At 43.9% G+C, this 19,020-nt stretch overlaps 1 protein-coding gene across 1 annotated transcript in view; it reads left to right on the forward strand.

Moving 5' to 3' along the window:
* Positions 1-11,470: 11,470 nt before the first annotated feature.
* Positions 11,471-19,020, forward strand: part of LOC147668692 (T-kininogen 2-like) — a gene marked incomplete at its 5' end in the record, with an annotated part of 106,583 nt that continues 99,033 nt past the window's right edge. The window contains 2 exons of the mRNA XM_086948509.1: positions 11,471-11,572; positions 18,687-18,774. Coding sequence (XP_086804635.1) covers positions 11,471-11,572; positions 18,687-18,774 — 190 coding nt within the window. The remainder of the gene's footprint in view (positions 11,573-18,686; positions 18,775-19,020) is intronic.

Raw genomic sequence — 19,020 nt, forward strand, 5'->3', positions numbered from 1 at the left:
GGTTGCTATGGGTTATTAAGTGTAACCAATAGATGTGCTCCCGCCTGATAGTTCAGACAAGGGAGCTTTCAACCCTAATGTTAGTTTGTCATCTGATTGCATTCAGGCAGTGTGATGTGCCTTGTTGGGGGTGGGGTAGGATGTGTGCGACTTTGGGATTCATGTTTGTCATGTCTTGCATGTGGCAAATGTGCGGCATCACTGTGTGTTACGTTGTCTCTCAACTGGTCCTCCCTCCCTCCGAGCCTTTTTACTTGTGTGCGCTGCACGATTGTATCACTTACACCCCTACAGAACATAATTTTCATGCTTTTATGCGCATGTCCACAAGCCTGACAATGACACTGATGTTGGCCGTTGAAGGAGGGCGGCCACGTGAGTGTAGGCCTATGGTAAGGATAGGGCGGACACAGAGGTGGAGTTCATGCCTGGTGAAGTTGCGCTGTGAGTGGGGCTAGGCATGTGCTCATGCTGCGGTAATACAGATACACACAACACTTGGCATGTATGAGCCAAGACCCCGAGCAGTCTTGCGCTCCTACATTTCTCCCTTCGTGCCAGCCCCCGCTCCGGGTGCATGCTACATTGCAACATTGTCGAATTTGTGCTAGGTGACGCTGACACTAAAACACAGACATACGCATTGGTTACTTCCTTGTCGATTCCAGAACTGAACCACGGCCAGAGCCCGGGGCAAATTCTGCACACCACTATGCTGTTCTGTCGTATGCCGGCACTGCCCACTCTCCTTACGCTTCCAAGGGGATGACAAAGCTACATAACCGAGGTATTCCCCACTGCCAGAGGTAACTTGGTTGTGTCTGCTGTCCACAGCACAATGTAATGTGGGAGGGCCCGGGGCCATCATGCATACATAATGAATACACCGACATAGTTAGATAGATAGTGAAACTGGTTACGGGCACGTGCACCCAGCCCCTTTTTATTACCAGGGTCACATGTCCAGTGACGACTCTGCTGGCTGCGCGTGGGGTGAGTGTAAGCCAGCCCTCAGGGAATGGTTGGTGCTGGCAACAACTACAACAGTGATCATCAGATTACACACAGAGATTCAATCATAAAGGGTCAATAACTTGTGGTGCACTAAGGTAGGGGCACTAGAGATGAGCGTGCTCATGTGAAGAAAATGTTAATGTCCCTTTTGGATATTCCTGCTGCCTGAGGTGACATTGTTGCTTCCGGTGTCTACAGCACGAAAGTCAATCATATAGGGTCCATGAGTTGTGATGCACAGGGTTAGTAGCACCCGAAGGGGTCAGCATGTGCGCAGCCAGCGATGATGGCATAATCTTACAGGTCAGGATTGGATTGGATATTTGTGAGACCTGCTGACCGCAGTGTAGGCCGGAGGCAGTGGTCAGGAAGGGCCCACAGCCACATGGCGTTGACTTGAGCTGCACAGAGTTAGTGGCACCTGAAGCACTCAGCATGTGCGCAGCCAGCGACTCTGCAATTAATGAACCAAGACTGAATTTGAATTTTGAGCCCTGCTGACCGCAGTGTAGGCCGGAGGCAGCGGTCAGCAAGGGCCCACAGCCATGTGGTGTTGACTTGAGCTGCCCAGAGTTAGTTGCACCTGAAGCACTCAGCGTGTGCGCAGCCAGCGATGATGCGTGGTATGGGCGGGCCGCACTTGTAGCAATGTCTCTTTCCTAATGAATTCTGCCTCAATAAGGCCACGTCGCAGTGACTTGTGGTGCACTGAGTTAGTGGCACCTGAAGCACTCAGTGTGTGTAAGCCATCGATGATGCGTGGTCTGGGAGGGCCGCACTGGTAGAAATGTCTGTTGCCTACTGGACTGCATCATCTGCAATCGCCACTCGATCTGAATTGTGAGCCCTGTGGTCCGCAGTGTAGGTCGGAGGCAGCGGTCAGCAAGTGACCACAGCCACGTGGCATTGATTTGAGCTGCACAGTTTGGGAGCATACTGTCTTCTTAACCAATTATACTCTCTTACACAATTTGCATCAGCACAAACCTTGAATTGAGGGGCCCTGCTGACCACAGTGTGGGCCGGAGGCAGCGGTCAGCATGGACACACAGCCATATGGCGTTGACTTGAGCTGCACAGAGTTAGTGGCACCTGAAGCACTCAGCGTGTGCGCAACCAGTGATGATGCGTGGTCCGGGCTGGCCACACTGGTAGCAATGTCTGTTGCCTACTGGACTGCATCATCTGCAATCGCGACTCACTCTGAATTGTGAGCCCTGCTATCTGCAGTGTAGGCCGAAGGCAGTGGTTAGCAAGGTCCCACAGCCATGTGGCATTGACTTGAGCTGTACAGAGTTAGTCGCACCTGAAGCACTCAGCGTGTTCTCAGACAGCAATGATGCGTGGTCCGTGCGGGCTGCACTGGGAGTAATGTCTTTTGCCTAATTAATTCTGCCTCAATAAGGCCACGCGTCATTGACTTATGGTGCACTGAGTTAGTGGCGCCTGAAGCACTCAGCGTGTGCATAGCCAGCGATGATGCATGGTCCGGGAGGGTGGCACTGGGAGCAATGTATTTTGCTTAATGAATTCTGCCTCAAAAAGGCCACGTGGCGGTGACTTGTGGTGCATTGAGTTAGTGGCACCTGAATCACTCAGTATGTGCGCACCCAACGATGATGCGTGGTCCGGGCGGGCAGCACTGGGAGCACTGTGTTTTGCCTATTGGACTGCGTCATCTGCAATTGCGACTCAATCTGACGTGTGAGCCCTGCAGTAGTTAGCACAGACATAACTGCGCGGTGCCGCTGGGTTCGCATGGGGCCTAGGTTGAGAAGGCTGGTGGTCACAGCGGCGGCCTCATGGCAGGGTGAGGGCCACCGCCCTGGCAGATGCGTTGGCATTCCCGGAAGTGAACCGCGCCCAGAGCGCTGGCCTATTTATTCACAGTCCTACGCTGGAGTGGCGTACGTCAGACCAGCCCACATTGCTTACACTTACAGGAGAGACGACACAGCTACATGAATGAGATCTTCCCCACTGTCTGAGGTAACATGGTTGCGTCCACTGTCCACAACACTACAAGCCCCAGCAGTATATGTCCATATGGAGAGGTCAGTGCTCTGCATAGTGAGGTCTGTCCAGCACATCACCGCCACACTTGGAATTATGTGCATTCTTATTCATGGGTGACTTGCCTCCTTCATACATATTGTGTGGCTGAGGGGCCATGCCATTCTCGCAACATCCGCTGTCCTGTTCTGCACTGCCACGGTGGTAGTCGGGGGGTTTTGTGGGTGGTGGCGGTGGGTGTTGTGGCCCTCTTGGGTGTCCGAGCTGCATGATCGGTAGCTCCATGACATGTGTGAGTCTTCAGATGTGGCTCTGGCTTGGCTCCCTTTCATACTGTAGGTAGTCATCCTGCTTTACACCAGTAAAAGGCAGGTGTTAAATTCCTAATGCTAACGCATCTTATTGCCTGTTTTTAGATCACATCGCAGAATTTACTGTTCGTTAAAAATATCGGGTGGTGTTTTCATGTTTTGTTGTTCGGGACGGCTACTCTACATATCATTAGCTTTAGATGCCACTCTCATCCGTGGCGGTGTTTTTTGCGGAAGCTATCACTGGGAAACTGGCGATATCCACAGTTTGCACTAGGTTGAGAATGTAACGATAATTCTTTTGCCACTTTTTCTGTGCTAAAGTGCAGAAAACTTGCCGATAAGTCCTTGAGAATATGCCCCATTGTTTTTTTTCGTCCGGATTCGCACACCCAGCCGTTTAAAAAAAAAATTTAAAAAATTTGGCCCTGGTGGCCCCATGGGATCCCCTGAGCAGGCCTTGGGGGTCAGGGTGTTTGTACCCTGCCCACTTTTCTTGTTTATTCAGCTTTTTAAAAAATGTTTTCTTGTGATTTGCATGTAGCTACAACAAACTCCAAATAAACACAAGGGTTCGTTTTAGAGCCACCCTATAACCCAACAGTGAGGACTTATCACCAAGTTATCGGCAGTTTAGTGCAGCTAAAGTGGCAAAAGAATTATCATTCCCTTCTCAAGTTGGTGCACATTGCCACATTGCTCACAGGTTGAGGGTACCAACACAGCTGACAACCAACATCCCTCTGCAGACAAAGCTGCTGGCTGTGCTGCATCTGTTAGCCTCTGGTACCTTCAAACCAACAATTGACAGAGTCGGAGGAGTCTCACAGCCAGCCATAATAAACATACTCACACATGTTTTGGAAGCATGTCCACAAAAGGAACGGCGGGCCCCTGTATCCGCACCACACACTCGTCCCAATTCGTACTCTTCCTGCGCAACCAACCCCAACCCCGGTTGTTGCCTTCAGCCTCTGTTCTCCAGATCCAAGAATGTTGTATCTGAAATGGGTGTGCACCAGGTCATGAAGTCCAGTAGTCAACAGTAGTGGAAAAACAGTACTTTTTTACAAAAACACAAATTAACAACACAAAAACATCAAACAATGAGGCAACTTGTGGATCCAAATAACTGCAGATCCTCCTGGAAATCCCAATACAATTAAATATTCCGAAATTCACTGAAAAAACCCCTAGGTTTCAGGCCCGTTATAGTTAGGAATTAGCATTTAAAAAACCTTAGAAATTAATTGAAAAAACCATAGGTATAGTTAGTTTGACATTTCACTTGTACAAAACTAGAGAAATTCAGCTGTTATAGTTAGTTCAGCTAACTATAACTCGCGGCCCCGCAATGCACTGCTGATAATTTGAATTTCAAAGGTTTTTTAAATGCTAATGCCTAACTATAACGGGCCTGAAAGCTATGTTTTTTTCAGTGAATATATATATATATACATATATATATATATATATATATGAAAAAAGCAGTCCCTCTTGTGAAAGAAAGGCAGGAACCTCAGCGGGGTAAGGCAAAACAATTTATTCCCAATTTGATGGCGTATGCATTTCGGCCGGTGTGGCCTCTTCAGCGCCTGCGGTGGTGAAAACGGGAGTCCTACCGCTCTGCAGTTTAAAGTGCACCACTCCGCACCGGATAGGTGAGAATGACAGCTCCGCCCCTCAGCCAAAGTATCACAGGTGTAAGTGTTAAGGGTCCGAGGCAATCAAAGGACTCCAATGCCCAGGATGCAACAGTGGCTCCTAGGTAAGTAATGCTGGGGGACGGTTTGTGGAATCGCTGTGGGAGTGGAGCTCTGCAAAGCGTTACCCGCAAAAGGAAACAGACAGTCTTGCCTCGGGTCCCCAGGACCTCCAAAACCTTTAGTCCAAGCACAAGTGTAGCGTGAGCGGGAGGTGCATACAACCCGCCCTGGCTGAGAACAATGTCTCGCTGTATCGCTGCAGCAACTCGGACCGCCGGCGGGTCTGGAGAAATCAGGAACATGTGGAAACACGCAATGCCGAAGCAGACTCCAGAATCTCCAGGCCACTTATATTGGGGGGGCTCCTGAAACGCGCCTCTGGAAGAACGCGTGACATATGAAAAAAGCAGTCCCTCTTGTGAAAGAAAGGCAGGAACCTCAGCGGGGTAAGGCAAAACAATTTATTCCCAATTTGATGGCGTATGCATTTCGGCCGGTGTGGCCTCTTCAGCGCCTGCGGTGGTGAAAACGGGAGTCCTACCGCTCTGCAGTTTAAAGTGCACCACTCCGCACCGGATAGGTGAGAATGACAGCTCCGCCCCTCAGCCAAAGCATCACAGGTGTAAGTGTTAAGGGTCCGAGGCAATCAAAGGACTCCAATGCCCAGGATGCAACAGTGGCTCCTAGGTAAGTAATGCTGGGGGACGGTTTGTGGAATCGCTGTGGGAGTGGAGCTCTGCAAAGCGTTACCCGCAAAAGGAAACAGACAGTCTTGCCTCGGGTCCCCAGGACCTCCAAAACCTTTAGTCCAAGCACAAGTGTAGCGTGAGCGGGAGGTGCATACAACCCGCCCTGGCTGAGAACAATGTCTCGCTGTATCGCTGCAGCAACTCGGACCGCCGGCGGGTCTGGAGAAATCAGGAACATGTGGAAACACGCAATGCCGAAGCAGACTCCAGAATCTCCAGGCCACTAATATATATATATATATATATATATATATATATATATATATATATATATATATATATATATATATATTATGTATTACCTACTGGCGGTCGCCAGTAGGTAATTATAGTTAGGATTTTTTTCAATGTTAAATCTCAAAATTCTATTTGGAATAACTTTGGCACCGGTTGACGAATCTGCCTGAAAATTTCCTGAAAATGGCCTCGTCGAGCTCCGGTCCTTCCCTGAAAGTTTGGGGGGGGATACGTCAAGCGGGGGCCGAGATAAAAGGGGGGTCCCAAAATGCGGTTTCCCCATGTTAATTTCCATAGGGCGGTCGATTTCACTTTTAGCCCGAACGGCTGAATGGATTTACACCAAACTTGGCAAAATTGTAAGGACTGGTAGCCCGATGTGCCTTTGCTATGTCTCAAGATATGTGCTCCAGTGGATTTTGAGCAATTTAGGTTCAAAAAAATATATATATCTATAGGCGCTCTCCGGTGCGCGCACCGGAGAGCGCTCCAGGCGCGACACGTGACTTGCGCGCAGAAAGCTGATTGGCTCTTGGGTGTCTGTAAACATTCTAAACAGTCTGGAGCGGCCGCCATCTTGTGTCTCGGTAAAATCGAGACACAAGGGGTTTGAAAAAAAAAGGGGCAAATGACCATAAGGGGGCAGAGTAGACCCCCTCTGACCCCCTAGGTTTGATGTGGGGGCTAAAATAGGGTCCTGCGGGGCATTAAATTTTTTTTTTTTTTCGATTTGCGCGGGGGAAGCGCCTGGTACGTGCTCCGGGTAGCGCACCGGGGAGCGAAGCACGGGAAAATCCAGGACCATATTTATGAAGGCCTTGCGCTGCCAGTCACAGAAAAGTGACGCATCGCACCAGTGGTGTAAAAAAATGCGCCTCTTTGCGCTATATTTAAAAAGTGACGCATCTAGGTAGATGGGTCACTTTTTAAAATCCTGCGCCACATTATATCTGCGTCAGGTATAATGTATGCAGAGGGGGTGTTCCCCCGCAAAAAGCTTTGTAATAGCGACGCAGTGAAATCTTTGAGATTTCACTGCGTCACTTTTAGGATGCTGTTGCGTTAAAATCTTGCGCCTGCTTCACAGCAGACCTTTCACATGGTGCTTTTTCCATGTGAAAGGACACATTACTGGAGTTGCGTCACTTTTGTGACGCACTCCAGCAATGCGTTACTTTTGTCTTTACAGATACGTCAGAAATACTGACATATCTGTAACTCCTTGCGAATTGATTAGTCATAAATTAAATATGACATATCTGGAATGTCATAAGGAGTACGCCCAGAAAAGTGACGCATCGTTGTTTTCACGTAGCGATGCGTCACTTTTCAGAAATGAGGCCTCCAGTTTATTCACTGTGTCACCTCTACGACCCTTTCTTGCGTCAATACGTCCCTTTTGCATACATTACACCTGACATAGGAATAATGTGGCACAGGGGTTTACAAAGTGACGTATTTACAGCAAAAAGCTTTGTAATAGCGACGCAGTGAAATCTTTGAGATTTCACTGCGTCACTTTTAGGATGCTGTTGCGTCAAAATATTGCGTCTGCTTCACAGCAGACCTTTCACATGGTGCTTTTTCCATGTGAAAGGACACATTACTGGAGTTGCGTCACTTTTGTGACGCACTCCAGCAATGCGTTACTTTTGTGGTTACAGATACGTCAGAAATACTGGCATATCTGTAACTCCTTGCGAATTGATTAGTCATAAATTAAATATGACATATCTGGAATGTCATAAGGAGTGCGTCCAGAAAAGTGACGCATCGCTGTTTTCACGTAGCGATGCGTCACTTTTCAGAAATGAGGCCTCCAGTTTATTCACTGTGTCACCTCTACGACCCTTTCTTGCGTCAATACGTCCCTTTTGCATACATTACACCTGACGTAGGAATAATGTGGCACAGGGGTTTACAAAGTGATGTATTTACCAAGAAACACCACTTTGTAAATATGAATAAATAAGGTGCATTTTTTATTGGAATGTTGTGTCACAAAAAGTGATGCTTTGGTGGCGTTAAAGTGACGCATGGCTTCATAAATGAGGCCTTCTACCTTCAACTCCAGCAATGCATCTTTTCTTACCCTTCCACACCCCTCCTTTTCAACATTTTCTTTGAATATCAACATTCCCCATATTCACTCTTCTTCTCATAACTTTCTTTTCTAACACTCACCTTCTTTCAGTCCTCCTACTTCACTTCTTTTTTCCTCTCATACCTTTCTGTTCTTTCTTACTCATTCTCCTTTCAATTATCAATGCACTATATTTCACTTACTCTTCATTTTTTTAAGAATATAGCTCTTTGATGAGAATTGGAGGTAGTTCTGAAAAGAACTTTTGGTTTTCTTCTTTTTTCAAAACAGGAACAAAAACAGGGAATGCAAACTGCTCAACAGGAGCAAAAAGAACAAAAAAAAATAGGGGTGGAAAGGGCAGCAATGGTTTTCTAATGCTCGAACCATGAGCTGGACACTTTGTTCTCCAAAGGTAAGCAGTTGATTGCAGTATCTGCATCTGAGGACACCATGGTTAAAAGCAGGTTGAATGTTTGGCACCTGCTCCTGCGATTGCCCTCTCCCAGAAGAAGTTGCTCCTCCGGTTGATGTAGAGGCCCCATCACTGGGAACCTCTTGTGCCAGAGCCCTGACACTTTCCCGGGCATAATTCTGGGGGTGCCTCCTCTCCACATGCCGGATCATCGTGAAGTTCCCAAATGAGTATTTTTTTTTGGGTCACCCCGTGACAGGACCTGTTTGCAGATCCTGCACTCCACTTTTGGAGCATTCACCTTCTTCTGGTCAGCTGGAATCTTAAAACATTTCCATATAAAATGTTCCTTCACCTTTGGGGTAGGAGGCTCTTCATTGATGAAATCAGGTTCATCCTCACTGCTAGATTCTCTGGCAGCCATGGTAAATCAAGAAAGATCCAGGAGCAAAAAACAGGTCTTTCAGTCACAAAAGTGAAAGAAGAAGTGAAGGAAATGGGTGGGGATTTCATTCTTTGTAAAAAAACTGTTAGCAACCAATGAAAAGTGTTATTTTAGGGTCACATGACCCGACGCGTTTACGCTGCGCGCTCCGGAGCACTTCCGGGTGCGTTTACGCAGCGCGATCGTAGGCGCTTCCGGGGCGCAAACGTGGCACGATCGTAGGCGCTTCTGGGTGCGTTTACGCGGCGCGAACGTAGGCGCTTCCGAGGGCACTTACGTTGCGCGCCGAAGTGACGTCATCAAACTTTTACAGAAATGCATAATCGTTTTCCTTATAAAAAAAACCTGATTTTATTTGTATGGTACGAAATGTTTTGCATTATTATTAACTTTTCATTCATATTTTTTTTCACGAACGACAGTAGCGCTCTGGGTGCGCTTTCAGGTGAGCTCACCGGAAAGCATACTGGAGAGCTTAGCTGAAAGCTTCCCGGAGCGCGCACCCAGAGCGCAAAAGAAAAAAATTATATATAAAAAAAAATGAATACTTACAAAAAAACAGCAAATTGTAAAAAAAAAAAAAGGTTAGAAACTCGATATAGAAAGGAATTAGCATATAAAAAACCTATGAAATTCACTGAAAAAACCATAGGTTTCACACCAGTTATAGTTAGGAATTAGCATTTAAAAAACCTATCAAATTCACTGAAAAAACCATAGGTTTCACACCAGTTATAGTTACCTGGAAATTTTACTGACATAAAACCATTGAAATTTCCACGTTATAGTTAGTTGGACTCACTATAACTTGCACGTGTAATGCACTGCTGATGACATCACATATTACATCACTCATGACATGGTCAGTGACATCACTCATGACATCACTGATGACACCATCCAGTGAATGTGTGTCTTTCAGATAAATAAATATGTTTTATATATGTATGTTAAGGTCGATGGAAGAATATTTGTTTAAATTATTGTCTTAATGGATGTTTTTTTTTTTTAAATGATTGGATATCTGCCTTATTAAGTGTATCTTAGTGAATACATATATTAGCGAGTAATGTGTAATGTGTTTTTCAATGCCTGTCAATATCACTGAACACAGAACACAGGAAACTTGCATGGTGAGCTGAACATTGTTTTTTTAATTTTCAAATAGAAAAGACCACATTGGTATTTTCTTTTAAAAAATAGAATTTTTTTTAATTTGACATACAGTTCCGTCATGTTTGCTGGAACTATCAGCAACGTTATAATACATAGATAGGAATTGTTGTGACAGCAGTTCCTGTTAATACTTGAAATGTCGGGTGGGCCACTGGACATTTTAAAATTTGTCTGCCAGCCCCTCAGTCAGATTGACAGAGTAATTTACACCATCGCCCTGGCAGAGGACGACTCCTTACTAAATAATACATCATGCCCAAGTGTGTTGTCAATGCCTGTATCACAATTGACAGCCAACTCCTACCAAAGGTCAATAAATTCTTGCCATTGCTTGATGGAGCCACAGTGTACGATACACTTGATTTTCACAGTGCATACCATCAAATCAAATTATTTAAAGTCTCTAGACCACTTATCATGTTTCTCACTCCATTACAAGTGTTTCAGTTTATGAGGATGCCGTTTGGACTTGCATAAGTAGCATCAGTGTTTTGAAAGGCAATGTATCACCTCTTTAGAGACAAGGGGCCCTATTCACAGAACTAACTTAAGACAAAATCCTAAATTTACTACCATTGTGGTATTCACAGAATGCACTTACTCATTTTGGTATTCACAGAAGGCACTTACTCATTTCGGTATTCACAGAAGTTAGGAGTCCTAACTTTAGGACTCCTAAATGCCTTCTGTGAATACCGAAAGTCTTAAAGTTAGGATTTTTCTCAGTTTAGGAATAGTAAAGTTAGGACTCCTAACTTTAGGACTCCTAAACTGAGAACAATCCTAACTTTAAGACTTTTGGTATTCACAGAAGGCATTTAGGAGTCCTAAAGTTAGGAGTCCTAACTTTACTACTCCTAAACTGAGAAAAATCCTAACTTTAAGACTTTCGGTATTCACAGAAGGCATTTAAGAGTCCTAAAGTTAGGACTCCTAACTGCTGTGTATACCGAAATGAGTAAGTGCCTTCTGTGAATACCAAAATGAGTAGTAAGTTTAGGATTTTGTCTTAAGTTACTTCTGTGAATCGGGCCCATGGAAGCCAATGTTGGGTAACCTATATATTTTTAAGAACTTGCTAATTTTCCTTTACCTTCTGCTAGTTTCCTTATTCACTCATGTAGAGCACGCCTACCAGTTCAGGTCTCTTTTTGAATGGAAACAGCTGTATATTGAGGCAGCCTGCTTCTATGGACAAACATTATTCATAAATCACCTTCACCATCTGTGCGTTTGCAGTGCTTTTTCATGCTCTCTTGGGTGTATTTTTTATGCATACATGTAATAAATAATGTACATTTTCTGTGTGTAATAAATACAGGTGGTGGCTGGAACGAAGTATGTAATCAAATATACGTACAGTGAAACCGATTGCCCCAAGAGTAAATTCAAAGAAGCGCATCCGGGTTGCAAACCACTGGAAGTAAGTTGATTCTACATAGCTCATGTAAAGACACATTATGTTTCATCCTGTTCGTACTTTAAGTGGTAAGAAGAACGTCATCTTCTCGCATTTAAAAGCCACGCCCTTGAAACAACAGAAATATTGTTCCTTTGAATGTGGAAAAACTTGCAGAAACGCAGCTAGAGCAATTAGTAGGTCTACACATGTAATGGGTAACATAGTTACTGAGTGATGGTATTACAGCAATGTTTTCGTAAAGCTCTAAGGGACAGATGTACAAAGCTATTTGTGGTCGCAAACCATGTGATTAGTAAACTCAAAGGATCTGCAATGGCAAATGGCTCCTTGATATGTATTGAACCCATACCAAGCTGCAATTAGGTAAACGTGCGACCAGGGTGACTCCCTTAGTTCAGCATGGTGAGTATCAAAGGGTAGGACAGTTGGCAACTATTCAAAAGGTTGTGGTAACTGGTTCACAATGGAGAAACCATCCTCTTGAACACCTTCCCATTTGGGAACCATGGGGCATATTATCAAGGGGGGCGATAGGCAATTTTCGCCGCTTTAGCAGCCGTTTTCGGCCGCTAAGCAGTGAAAATTCTATCGCCCTATTAGCAAGCTGTCGCCAACAGCAGTTAGCGACAGCTTGTAGGTGATAGCGAGCGGTTTGGGGCCCTCTTTGCATGTTAGCGATAATTATCGCTAATGACATGCAAAGTGGGCGTTCCCAACCCGTTAGCGACTGAAAGCAGTGGCTAACGTCGCTAACACCTATTAGTAAGGCAGGCTTAGCAATGGCAATATTCGCGCTAAGCACAAATATGGCCAAAAACTAACACCTGCCCAGACCAGTTCTTAGCCATGTTATCCAATGGGAGGTGGATAACATGGCTAAGAACATTTAGTCGCTAATGCGTGAATATCGCTGTATTCTCAGCGATATTCACGCTATCGCCGGAAAAATTATCGCTTTGGAGATAAACATAGCTAATAGCGCGTTATCTCAGCGATAATTTCCGGCGATGCTTAGCGATAAAAAATCGTTGCTAAGCCTAGTTAGCGATAAATATCGCTAATCCTTGGTAATATGCCCACATGTTTGGTGACCGCAGGGTGTGCAGGCAGTGTTTAAATGAAACCACTGGAAGATCCTGGCTATGATTTCTCAAATGGAGAGCATGGGTTTCTTTAAGGAACATCGGCTATTTAAAAAAAAAAAACAACACTCAGGTCTCCTGTGATCCTCAGTTTCTGCCATTGGTTTGATACATCTATTCAGTCTAGTGAACAGCAGTGTTTGTTGCTATTCCCAACCTCGAGAAACCTTTGTGATACTAAAAGCGAGAGCAAAACAGTTGTCAGCAGTGGTTACATCAAGAACAACCTAGTTTATATTGAGGATTTAAGTTTCGAATTAAAAAACATTGCACAGTAATAATAGATTTCAAATTATTTGAACGCTAATCAGTACACATCCCATATAGGGTGCCTCAAACCCTCCAAAGGACATAGGTCCAGATGTATGAAGCTCAAATGGGTTCGCAAACGCCGAACTTCTCCGAACTTCGGCGTTTGCGAACTCATTTGAGCAAAATGGTATGTATGTAGCAAATTTCAGTTCAAAATAAGGAATCACAAATTTGCGATTCCTTATTTTGCGATTGCATTTAAGGAATCTCAAAATTTGCGATTTCTTAAATGCAAATTTCTAATTGTCCATAAGGAATCGCAAATTACCACCAACTTCAAGTTGGTGGTAATTTGCGAATTTCTTGAAAAATGCTCATTTTTGCATTTTTCAAAGTGCCATGTGATGCACATAGATGCCCTTAGGGCATGTATGTGCACTACATGTGCACCCATGCTTATTTCAGGGGTGCAACAGGGTGTCCTTGAAATTATTCTCAATTTGCGATTAGCAAATTGCGAATCGCAAATTGAGAATAATTTCACATTCATTCACATTCATTCATTCATTCACATTCATTCATTCCTATGGGCCTTCTGGCCCATAGAAATGAATGGGAAATTATTCCTTAATTGCGATTAGCAATTTGCTAATCGCAATTAAGGAATTTTAAGAAATCAATAAAAAATAGCGAATTTCTACATACATACCATTTTGCAATTCTCAAATAGCGATTCCTTAAAAATCGCTATTTGAGAATCGCAAAAGTGTATCTTGATACATCTGGCCCATAGGCCTGCCATAAGTTTCTATGTATCTGATAAGAGCACCCTTGGCAGAGCAGTGGAATTCATTTACTAGTCTTATGAATATTCGAAAAATGTTGGACCTGCCATAGCTTTTTAAAATCATATGTTCATAAATCTTGCATTTTTGTAAACTGACCCTCAACAATACCACTACTTCCCCTATTAGACACCTATACCTGCTTATATGTCTAACTAAGGTTATTATTTAGGGACATAGGGGCACATGCATCAAGCTATTTACCCGTCGCAAATGTACCGATTCTGCGAATCGGTCTATTTGCGACCGGTAAAAAGACATTTCCGATGCATCAACCCAAAATACATTTCCAAAATAGTTAATCACAATTTTTGTGATCACTTATTTTGCAAATGCATTTAGGGAATCCCAATTTGCGATTCCCTAAATGCATTGCAAGAAGCATTTTCAAAATGCGACTTTGCATTAAGGAATTGCAAATTAGCATCAAATCAAAGTTGATTCTAATTTACAAATCCTAAGAAAAATACACAAAATTGCACTTTTCTAAGTGCCATGTGGCGCATTCACATGCCCTTAGGGCATGTGTGTGCGCCACATGTGCCCACTTACCTGTTGTGGCAGTGCATCAGGGGGGCTTTAGGCCCCCCTAGCACCTTTGCAATTGCATTCACAATTTGCGATTAGATATTTGGTAATCGGAAATTGCAAATGTTTTCCCATTCATTCCAATGGGCCTCTAGGCCCATAGGAATGAATAGGAAAGCATTCCCTTATAGCGAATCGTGAATCGCTATTATTTTCAGAGGAATTACTATTATTTTTGCTAAACCTACATGCATAAGGAATTGCGACTCCTGAATAGCGATTCCTTAAAATACGCTATTAAGGAATCTCAATTCTATAGTACGGGATCTCTGTGTATAGTCATAATCTAGTGAATAGTCCCGCCCATGTACGTGGACCCCGGAGCAATCAAAAATAATCTCTAAAGTGTCGAAAAAATGCAGAACTGCACAGACACTTAAGAGAGAATTTAAAGACATATAATGCAGCCTATGAAAGGCTACACTGTCCAGTACTTCTGCGCCAGGACGCTCCTTCGCTGGAGCAGCTGTGCGCATTAAAATGCAAATAACATAACATAACATAACATAACATAGAAATTCCACCAAAAATCCACAAAAACAGCAAAGCCTGTCCAGATTTCCTTTGTCTTCAGTACAAACCCCTCTGGAAGATAGAGAGGAAGGCATGGACAGACAAGCCCCATAGGCTGCCATTATGTGGCTCAGAATAGGATACTGTTCCTTTAAGAGAACTTTCCAGAACTTCACAGTATCCCAGAATGCCTTGCAGGTCTCCCTTACTTTCAGTTCTTTTTTCCGGCTCCTGCAAGCAGGACCCTGGAGCATTGAGCTCTCCCTTTTCAAGGGTTTTGTTGGTGTTTTTTCACTAAATTCGATTTTGTGTACTTTTAAAGTACTTTGGTGACAATGCAATTACTCCAGTTTCTATGTGGTATATCACAGTAGGACAATAGGTGTGATATTTAGTGGGAGAGGGGAATGGGAATTTCATGGAGTGGTTGGCGATATTAATAGACGAGCAGGCATTATTAGGGTGCAGGAGTATGACTTTTAAAAAAGAGGTTGTGATCGTTGATGTAACGTGTGGGAAATTTGCAGAGGTACAATAATATGGATTAAGCAAACATGCATATGATTTAGAGTAGGCTGTGCTCAAAGCCAGGAGGCATGCAGAGGATGGAAATGTAAGAGAGGGTCATTAGAAGGACAAAGGAGAGTTGACAACCGGGGGTTTTAAGTCAGCGTTGGTTTTTCATGTAGGAACTTTGGGAATGTTGTGGAGGATTTCTGAGATAGCATGCAAGAACTAAAAAAGGAAACAACATTATTTGCATGTGTTACAATACCAGTGCATGCCATGGGAACCGTGGAGTTAACACACACCACCACCACTCACCGGGTAAATACAGTTCAATTAATCCCATCCATGCTTTTGACGGAACCACTCCGTCACGAGGCACGGGTGCCGTGTGCTCATGATGGAGTGGTTCCGTCATGCCGCAGCCGCTTCGCCCATGCGGCATGAATTCCCCGCAGGTGAATTAATGAGCGGGCGGGGCTGTGATGGAACTGATGGAGCGGTAATTTCTTCTGGTAATTTCTCAATGCAAAACCCTCATGCTACCTCTAATTTACCGCTCAAAAGGTGTTGGGCCCTTCACACCATGTATTACCTTCAGGAGACTTTAAATAAAGATGAACAGTCAAAAATGCAATTATTCCTTTAAGCCAATAAAGAGAGTTGTTGAGTTTTAAAGGGTTTTATTTTCTAATCAAAAGTTAGGTTTTTCTGACCCTTTATTCATCAGTAACATCAATTAGGTTACAGAATTTGGAAAACAGGTAAAATAGCATTAGTACAGAACTTATTACAGTCTGCATATAAGCATTACATGTAGGAAGGAAAAATGTGGCGCAGAATGTCATACAAAACTTTTAATGAGTCTCTAAGAAAATAGTTTTGCAAGGGTAATCAATAGTCTCCCTTTAAGAAAAATAAATGCATAAGTTGGACAAATCTTTTAAACCTAATTCTATCTATTCACTGCTCTTCTGCATTCTGTCCGTTTCCAAAGAGCAAGCAGCCCACCCTTCGCAGAGAGGAATGTGGCCTATTGTGCCAAAATATGACGTGCCAGGACTTTGAAATAATCAACAGGGAAACCCTCTTATCAGACCCTCCTCGGAACGCCCAAAAAAAAAAAATACCCACCACGATCTCGTGCCTAACCCACAGAGATGCCTGTTCTAATCTGCGTCTCCTGTCAAGGCTCACACGCCCCCTCCTCCCTAATGTGCCCAGTGCCAGCTGGGTTAAAAGGAGCCGGTGGGAAAAAAATGACAAAGAGCTTTGTAGCACTTCTCCTTATCTGGGTGCTATACTTAGAAAATTTGGCAGAGTGCTCCGCAGCACTTAGGCTCAGAGACCTCGTCCCGGGTCCTCTGGCAGGGTGACAGAGTGCTTCGCAGCATCTATCTATGGGGCCTATTGTAGAGCGGTGGGTCAGTGTCTGGTCAGCTAGTGAGCCCAGACGGACAATTTCTTTAAGCTAAGCTAGGCTATTTATACTCTACTGGGACCCCTAGACCACCCACAAATGTTGCAAGTGACAAGGTCCCATCTTTTGATTGGTCAAGGGAGGTGGTTAAGTCATTGTCACCACCTATAATTCTTCATTCCCATAGTACGTGTTCACGTGACAGTACCCTCCCCTTAGAGTTTGGGTTCCCAGGCATACGTGTGGGAAAGGACAATAGAGCATGCAAAAGAGTGCAACATTGTATCATTATTAGACGTAAAAACAGCATCTTTTCAGGGGCGAAGGTGAGCTTTCCAGGAGAGTCCCAGCTTCGGTAGCCAACTGGCTAGGTTCCAATGCTGCAAGGCCCAGTTCTTAGGTCACGTGGGTTGGTCATGTGATGTAAACACATAATAAACATAAAAATAGGACATACTCTAGATACAGCACTAATGTGTACAATGTATACCATTTAATACTATAATGTTTACCTAACCCAGCTACTAATTTTAAAGCAGCTTTTTCTATTATTTATAATAATACGCAAAATAAATGTGCAATGTATAATAAAGCATATTATGCTTTAGTGTAAAATTTAAAAGCACATACAGTTAATGTAACACACACAGAAACATGTTATAAATGTTTTAGATACCTTTTCATGTACAAAGCATTTTAGCACCATGTGTAGTGTTTGGTGCATTATTATTTTCACACATTATAAAAAGAGGTGTTTTAAACTAAACACGTTTATTAAATATGTAACAAGCTAAAGTCTTTTAAAACAGGAAATAGTGAATTCAGATTGCATGGGATGAGCTGGGAAGAGAGAAACATATTCTATTAATCTTCAAAGCTAAAAGGCCACTGTTCTCTACATTGCAAAAACACATGTTAATTCAGCACAAGCATTTCAGAAAGACTAGGTGTCACTTTTATATTTTTCATGTGCCTTTGGTTTTAACTTGCACCAAAAGGTGCGTGGCAATTTAAATGCAGTTTGTCTGAAGCACAAAAATAAAACAATGCCTGACTGCAGATGAAATCTGCTCCATCAGAACCACTCCTTCTTAAGCATAGCCCGCCCGCGGCTCGTGGCGGAGTGGTTCCGTCACAAGCATGGCGCCACCGCGTGACCTCCCCTCCCCCCAGCGTCACGGCGGAATTACCACCGCAGCCGAGGGGTTAATATGATGTAATTTTTCCCAGAAAACTGATTGAAGAAACCACAAAACAGGAATGTTTTACTTTAAATGTTTGTGCTCGAGATGCTCTTACCCTTTCCATCTGGTGATCAGGGTGGGATGAAGGATAATAGTGTGGTTTAGTGCTGTAAAAATAATACATCTCAGGGCATGTAGCATTAGGCTGTCTCCAGTCTGAAGCAGCTGCAACAATTAAATATGAGATGCTGCATCTGGCTTCATTAAACCTTCCTGTAGCAGTAATAGGACACACAAAAGGAAAGGACCCGAAGAAACCACCTTACCTGAGCAATAGAAAATGCAGCCCTGCCCCTCACAATTCCCATCTCTCAAACCTGTAGTGCTCAGGAAGAACATGTCATCAGATGTCCCTCCCCAACGAGACCCTCTTTGAATTTCGAAGGGGAGCCCTGTTCCCATTTCTTCCCAACCCATCATCAGTGAGGCATAGGAATGGAGGCATTAATGTTCTGTATGTGGAAAACCAAAATCTGACTACCAGTATTGCAGCTGTCACAACGTTGTAAGAATCTGACACATGTTGCGCTCTGTTCATAGCCAAGCCTAACTGTGCATGATGACTTTTTTTCCCCCATTAAATTTCCTAATTTATGTTCACAGTACAGTGGTCGTTGCACAGCTACAGTGTATGTCGCGCTCAATGGTTCAATTGCTAGTTTCGAAATGGGCTGCGTGCCAGCAGCAGCAGGTAAGAACCTCTAATCACAAGACCATCAGACCGTAACTAAACCACAACTAAATCCTAGCAACCTCTGACTTTCCTATATATTTAGAACCTGAATAGTTGCATAATATTAAAAGGTGTCTTCTTTGGGCATGGAACCTCCCCATAGTTCATGACTTCTGCAGTTTTTGAAGTATGAAAAGTTTACCAAGCTTGTCGTTGCCTGTGCACTGTTTTTCTGTGCGCTACAAGATCATTTTCATTGCATGG

This window comes from Lissotriton vulgaris, unplaced genomic scaffold (assembly GCF_964263255.1).
Source record: "Lissotriton vulgaris unplaced genomic scaffold, aLisVul1.2 SCAFFOLD_4785, whole genome shotgun sequence".
Lineage (NCBI taxonomy): Eukaryota > Metazoa > Chordata > Amphibia > Caudata > Salamandridae > Lissotriton > Lissotriton vulgaris.